The following is a 6,876-nucleotide window of genomic DNA, read 5'->3' as shown; positions in this document are numbered from 1 at the left end:
CTTTCAAGCCTCAATCATTCGATCACTATAGAAAGCATTCAAGTTACGGCGCGGCATGTGAAAACACTTGTTACTATCAGCATGTGATAGTAAGACACCAAGGATTGCCTGAAGTTCCTCCCTGGTGGCCATCACATTTGGCATTTTAGGGCATCAGGAAAGCCTCAACAGTCCTAAACGTTGAAGCCTCTCCAGACTTCAGATCACATTTCAAGGGAATTAAAAGTAGTATTTGATCCAGCTACCCGGCAGCATCGCGGCTACTCGATGTCATTTCTAGTAACAACTTATTCCATCGAGACTATTAGCCGCACGTGCCTCTAAAGATGGCGGCAGTCGAAGTCACCTACTCTCTTCCGAAGGATGTCAACGAGAAGAAGCTAGAGGTCCGGACCGGCTCGGACATTCGCCTCCGTAAAGAGAACCGCGGAGCAGACGTAACATGGAACGGCACCGACCCCTTCCTTAAGCAGCCTTACTACTACACAGGTGCTCCCTGGACCCTTCTCGCAAGCGACTTGCTCCTGTTCTGCAAGAACATTGCTTTCCTACCATGCATTGTCCTACCACTCTGGTCGCAGCCCCCGGCTCGCTCCTTCAACCTCGGAGTCGACAACCGATTCAAAGAGCAGCCTCGATTTCTCGTGAGCCAGCTCCACCGACGCTTCGAAGCATGGGCTCAACGCTACTTCCACTCTGGACCCATGGACGAGCTGTACCCCTCTTGGAACAACATTCGTGACATCATTTTCCACTCCATTCTCATCGTCACTCAATCAGCCTTCTTGATCTCCCTTCCTTTCCTCTCCTTCTTCTCCTTTAACATCTTTGTTGCCTACGTGGGTCTTTTCATCGGCATCAACTATTTGGCGGGCATCGGGCTCAATGGCTGGATGCCTGAAGGATTTATCTGGTCGGCCGACACTCTCGCAGCGCGAGAGTGGGAACTGAATCACCCCGAGGAAGAGTGGATTTTCCTCAACGGTGTTGCTGTTGGGTAAGGACTTTTGGCCTCAAAACACTCATTGCATGAACTAAGCATACCTCTACAGCAAGAACTGGCTCCAGAGCAACATTGACCGAATTTCCGTTACTTTCCATCGAAGAGTGAAAGGTGTTCACAACAAGACGTAAGTTAGAAGATTCTATGCTATCGGGACACACACTGACATTGTTTACCAGTGCTGGCATCATCTTTGATGTGATCCAATGCCTCCTAGAGCGCTGCCTCTATTTCGGTACCACCGATACCCGAGTCTGTTTCTCGCACATTTCCACCGCCCTGCTCAACCAAGACAAGAAGAAAGTCATCCTCATTCTCCACTCTCAAGGTGGACTGGAAGGAAGCATCATCCTGGACTGGCTCATCAACCAACACCCCCGTGAAGTCCTGCAAAAGCTTGAGATCTACACCTTCGGCAACGCCGCGAACCACTTCAACAACCCCCGCACCAAGAGGGACCACGGCATTCCCAGACCCAAGGGTCGTGCCATCCGCCACATCGAGCACTACGCCAACTCGAAAGACTTTGTCTCTCGGTGGGGTGTCCTGCATTTCAAGAAGCAGACTGCCAAACGAGATGGACGCTTCCTCGGTCTTGGTGAGATTGCCGGTCTCATCTCCGTCAATAAGAAGACAGAAGTCATCAAGGCCGTGGGCAAGACTGAGCCGAAGCAGGCGAACCACCTAAGTCCTGACTGGAACGAGTTTGAGGGTGCGCTTATTGAGCGACCTGGTTCAGGTCATCAGTTCAACCAGCACTATCTTGACAACATCTTTCCTCTTGACACTAATTTGAGCAAGGTTCAAACAAATGGAGATGGTTCGCCCCTCCCGGGCACCTTCATGGCGTCCCGCACCAAGGTTCACAATGATCCTTGGAAGATTGATGAGCAGCGCAATCTCACGAACGGGGTTGATGGTACTGCTCACCATTACCTCAACGGTGTGGTTGAAGGACCCAAGGTGTATGAGATCAGCCGGCTTTGGAAGTTTGTCAACGGCCGACGACCAGAGGACTACTCTTGAGAAGACCCGTGAGCTGTTACCCCAGAGAAGAGCAGCTTATTAGGTACATGTCGGTCAGACTAGCGTTAAGTAAGGTAGTTTCGGATAACTACCGATAATATTTAAGTAATTGGAACGCTTCTGTAGACCTATTCAGATATGTAAATCTTTAATAGCAAAATAGTGGTTGATATTTGGCCGGTCGCTATGACCCGACTATGCACAGTTGATATCTAACACGAAGTCCCAGAGTCTTTCGCTGACTATCTAAGGTAGGAGACCTTCTCGATTCCACTTGCGCGTTGCCTGCCACGGTCTTGCACCCTGCCTCACGGCATATGATCATTGTGACGAAGCTCTTTGCCGCTTATGGTCATCCGAATCATCGACATCGGACCCGGCTGCTCTCTTATTGCTGCTCTCCTGGCCACCAGTCTCTTCGCCACCGGATCCAGACCCAGACCCGGATCCTTTGCTCTTCTCCTCATTGCTGAAGGACTCGTAATCCTCCGAGTCGGATGTAACTGAAACCTCTTCAGATGTTTGATCTTGTTGAGGCTCTTGACTCTGCTGCTGCTGCTGCTGTGCTTCCGTTACCTCTTGCTCGACACGTGTCTTCACCATGGCTTTGGCCGTCGACTCTCCTTCCGACCCGCTCTCATCTCTTATCGCATGCGGAGAGATCTGGCTCATCAACCTTGCCTGCATCGCACTCTCGCCGGCCTGCTAGACAGTCAGTAGCCACCATTCAGGGCAACACACTCTCGAACACATACTGGAGACAGAATGCCCTCCAATATACTTTATGTCTGGGATGGGATCGCTGCGACGGGAATGGGAGGATAGAACAACTCACAACCAAGGTGACCGTGTTTCTCAAAGCGTCAGACTCCCTCCGAAGCCGAGCCCTCTGCTCTGGAGATAATTGAGGAGTCTCAACATCGAACGGTCCACGAACCCTTGTGGGGTCGGAGGTCCCCGTAGATCCCGAAGCACCGTGATTGCCACTCATATTTATGGTCCAATTACCGCTTCTCGATAGTGAAGTCGACGTTCCGGATGTTTGGTTTCCTGCCTCAGTATACCTACGAGACACCCGTATCCGATACTGGACTGATACGAAGCCATCGCTCGCAGCGAGTTCTTATACATGTTGCCATAAACACCTGCACTACTCTATGCTTGGAATCCTACTGCGATACCCGACCTTTGGACTCTCAGCTACGTGCAAACAGTCTTCTTTCAAAAATGAGTCCTTTCACGATCTTACCGCCCGGCCAAGCGCTGGACTCGCGAGGCAGAGCCTTTGATCAGTTCTGCCGTCAGCTCGTTTTTTACACCCGTGAGGTGACTATTCAACTTTCCAATTTCTTTGGCTAATAATAAAGCGAAACTGATCACAGTGTGGTGGGCGGTGAAGTACATCAAGCCCAAAAGAACAAACACAGTGTACCGACAAACAGAAAGTCCGGCTTTGAGTGCCAACCAGACTTTCCATGATCAAGGGGGAAGCATGTCACACTTTTCTTTAACAAAGGACCAAGTTCCGACAATGAGGTCTTCGAATCGTATTCGAGATGGCTGTGAGGCGGCAGCTTCATCCTCATTGGAGCGATACCCGCCAACAAGCGAGGGTTGCACGACTCCATCGCTTATGGCGACACCGCCAAGATACTATCCTGTAGCACAACCGAGTAACGAGTATAACGATGGGTTCCAATCGATGATGAGGTAGGTAGAGTCCTATCCGCAACAGTACCAATGTATTGCAAAAACATCGACTACTTCTGCGGTTCGTGTGTGTCAATACTTCAACTCACGTCGCAATTCTCCATCTTGCGACCATGTAATGTTGCGGTGTCGTAGCCGGCAATAACGCGGCATACACATCGGCGCCATGATTACCGGCTCTCCAGCATCGCCGACTTCGCTCCGACGAACGACCCTCCAATTACCATGTATAAGATCATAAAAAACATCAAACATCAACCAGAGCACATCAAGCTGCAACATACACTCCTCCCAAGCCAAATGACGTCATCATGGCAACCCTCAGCACCGCAACGTGGATAGCCTCACTCACCTACAACGACCTCCCTCAGGGCGTTAAAGAAGCAGCCGTACGCTCCTTCTACAACTGGGTCGGCTGCGCCATCGGCGGAAGCTCTCATCCGACAACCCTGACGGCAACCAAAGCCCTCTCGCCCTTTTTCGGAAAGGAAACTTCTTCAGTACTTGGATTCGATCGTCGCATCGATGCGCAACACGCTGCTCTCATCAACGGTATCGCGTCGCATGTCCACGATTACGATGACACGCATCTCGAGACGATTGTTCATCCGACTGGATGCGTCGCGTCCGCGCTGCTGAGTTACGCAGAGACGCTGCAGCGCCCGGTCACGGGGGAGGAATTCATCACGGCATTGGTCGCCGGCATCGAGGTTGAGTGCAAGCTAGCCTTGGCCGTATACCCAGAGCACTATGATATCGGATGGTACCCTCCTCTCACTCTTCCCAGTTCACATAATTGCGGCGGCTAACACTTCTTCAAGGCACATCACAAGCACAACAGGCTCCATCGGCGCCGCCGCCGCCATCGCAAAACTCCTCGCCCTCCCGGCAGACAAAACAGCCCACGCCATCGGCATCGCCGCAACGCAAGTCACTGGCCTACGCGAGATGTTTGGCTCTGACACGAAATCCTTTCACGTCGGACGCGCCGCTCAGAATGGGCTTCTTGCTGCCGTCTTAGCTGCAGAAGGATTCACGAGTTCACCCAAGGTGCTGGAAGCTGAGCGGGGCTGGGCCAAGGTCGTCAGTACAAAGGAAAACTTGAATGAGCTTGTTCAGAGTCTTGGACAGGGAGGACCGGGGAAGTGGGAGATTGAGAAGAATTCGTTCAAGCCTTTTCCGTGTGGCATCGTTATCCATCCGGTTATTACGGGCGCTGTATGGTTGCATCATGAACTGAAGAGACGAGGCATCTCCACGGAGGAGGTCGCGAGCGTCGACGTGACGGTTCATTATCTTGTGCTCGAGCTCACTGGTAAGAAAACACCAAAGGATGGTCTTGAAGCCAAGTTCAGCGTTTACCACGGCGGCGCGGTGGGCTTGTTGTATGGGAGGGCGACTGTAGTGGAGTACGAGGACGGGCTTGTCACCAGCGCGCCTGTTGTTAGCTTGAGAGACCGTTTCAAAGCTACAGTTGACGAGTCTATGAAGGCCGATGAGTGTCATTTGGTGGTCAAGCTGCGCGGTGTCCAGGAACCGATTGAGAGGCACGTCGACCATGCCCTTGGAAGCGTTGAGGTGCCCATGTCTGATGACCAGCTGACGGAAAAGTTCATCACGCAGGCAACCCTTCAAGTTGGTGCGGAAAAGGCAGAGAAGGCAAGTCAGTGGTGTTGGGGTGTGGTTGGATCCGGGGACATGAGAGAGCTTGGAGGGATTGTCTAGCTTCAATTGGTAGTTTGCCTTCCATGGTTCAGCACTCACCTATTGACCCGAGTGCCTGAATTACCTCGATGATTTGGCTAGCAAAGTAACTCTTCATGTTCTATTGGCAAGACCAAGGGCCAAAGCGGCCCGTTCTCTAGTAGATACAAGCTTTTTACCTCTCCTTTGAGAAGACAATGAATGCAACGCTGCATTTGTACACAGTCTCAGTGCCAAGAAGGCATACGCAAGTGCTCGTGAATATCTCCAATCAGAACAATGACTCTTCTAGCACAATGGCCGGAAACCAGAGTATCTCGTTTCCCCATCCCAAAGGCCTGCCGTATGTGAACCCTTATCTTGCATTCCCAAAGTGAAGGCACCATCCTGCAGCATTGCCCGTTGAGTGCATCTGGGCTTAGCGCACAGTAACGTTAATAGGGCTCACGGTTGGCGAATGGAAGGCCCAGTTAGTTGAAGTGAAAATCGAGACCCTCGGATATGTCCACGCGTTCGGGCCAGACCCAGTCGTCGGCCACAGAAGATTCAGAAAGCTCCGAGTTTTCTTCTGGAATGGTCTCCAGATGGCTGCAGAGAGGCTCCCACTCCATAGACGAGCCAGAGGTATCTGTCGAAGGAGAATCGTGGCTAGCATCGATCTCGACCTGGTTGCAGCGGTACATCATCATGCGCTGAGCCCTCTCGGTCTGGTAGTAAGTCTCGGCATCCATGAACTTGATGTTACTCTCATCATCTGCGTCGTAGGCAATATCGTCGACGATGCTTGGCAAAATCTCCTTGTTGGGCGTGGATGAACCCCAGGTGGTGAATTCGAGCTGGTCCTAGTGAGTTTCCAGCCGGTCAGCTCAAGCCACAGTGTAATTCTTTGAATCTCTGATAACTTTAGTGAGAAAGGAATGGGAATATCATCATACTTGGTTCTCTGGGATCTTGGAGTCATCTCTCTTGCAGCCCTGCTTGGGGTGGTCCCTGGTCTGACGGGGCAAAGTATTCTGAGTGGTCTTGGCTAGAGACTCTGGGTCATTTGAATTTCCAGTATGGCCGTTTGAGGTCTTCTCGGGGCTGTGGACTCGGGCCTTTTTCGTGCAAGGCTGAGGGGCGAGATCATTGTGTGTGTCGGACATGGTCTTGTTCTTGGATGCCATTTTGCGCAGTTGATGCGAAGGAAATGCGTTGCTTGCTCAAGTTGAAATGCAGAGGAGCTGTAATAGTAATTGGGATGAAAGTGAGGAAATGCTGGTATGTTGTAGTGGAAAGTGTGCGCGATGAGTGCATTGGTGGGATATGGATGAGGCGAAGGTTGTGATCATTCCATCTTCGGTGGAAAAGATGTGGGGCATCACTTTGCCGGCTCCCAAGAAAAGGTCAGAGGTACGCTGGACTGCTGCACGTGACGCAGGATTTCAATGAAA

General features: G+C 51.5%; 4 protein-coding genes across 4 annotated transcripts; 2 read left to right on the top strand and 2 right to left on the bottom strand.

Annotated features, from left to right (window-relative positions):
- Positions 1–326: 326 nt before the first annotated feature.
- On the top strand, positions 327–2,029 carry CTAM01_14185 (uncharacterized protein; the record flags this gene model as incomplete). The annotated part of the gene is made up of 3 exons (XM_060530186.1): positions 327–997; positions 1,053–1,130; positions 1,183–2,029. 3 exons carry the CDS (start codon positions 327–329, stop codon positions 2,027–2,029), a joined length of 1,596 nt encoding a protein of 531 aa, XP_060375243.1.
- A 321-nt stretch (positions 2,030–2,350) lies between these two features.
- On the bottom strand, positions 2,351–3,020 carry CTAM01_14184 (uncharacterized protein; the record flags this gene model as incomplete). The annotated part of the gene is made up of 2 exons (XM_060530185.1): positions 2,351–2,731; positions 2,865–3,020. 2 exons carry the CDS (start codon positions 3,018–3,020, stop codon positions 2,351–2,353), a joined length of 537 nt encoding a protein of 178 aa, XP_060375242.1.
- A 1,030-nt stretch (positions 3,021–4,050) lies between these two features.
- Positions 4,051–5,464, top strand: CTAM01_14183 (uncharacterized protein; the record flags this gene model as incomplete). Its single annotated transcript, XM_060530184.1, has 2 exons — positions 4,051–4,502; positions 4,561–5,464. The coding sequence occupies 2 exons, from the start codon at positions 4,051–4,053 to the stop codon at positions 5,462–5,464; spliced, it is 1,356 nt and encodes a 451-aa protein (XP_060375241.1).
- Positions 5,465–5,913: 449 nt separating this feature from the next.
- On the bottom strand, positions 5,914–6,609 carry CTAM01_14182 (uncharacterized protein; the record flags this gene model as incomplete). The annotated part of the gene is made up of 2 exons (XM_060530183.1): positions 5,914–6,285; positions 6,379–6,609. 2 exons carry the CDS (start codon positions 6,607–6,609, stop codon positions 5,914–5,916), a joined length of 603 nt encoding a protein of 200 aa, XP_060375240.1.
- Between the last annotated feature and the right edge of the window lie 267 nt (positions 6,610–6,876).

This window comes from Colletotrichum tamarilloi, assembly GCF_030869305.1.
Source record: "Colletotrichum tamarilloi strain Tom-12 chromosome Unknown Scaffold_115.1, whole genome shotgun sequence".
Classification (NCBI taxonomy): domain Eukaryota; kingdom Fungi; phylum Ascomycota; class Sordariomycetes; order Glomerellales; family Glomerellaceae; genus Colletotrichum; species Colletotrichum tamarilloi.
This window is presented reverse-complemented; position numbering and strand designations above follow the sequence as displayed.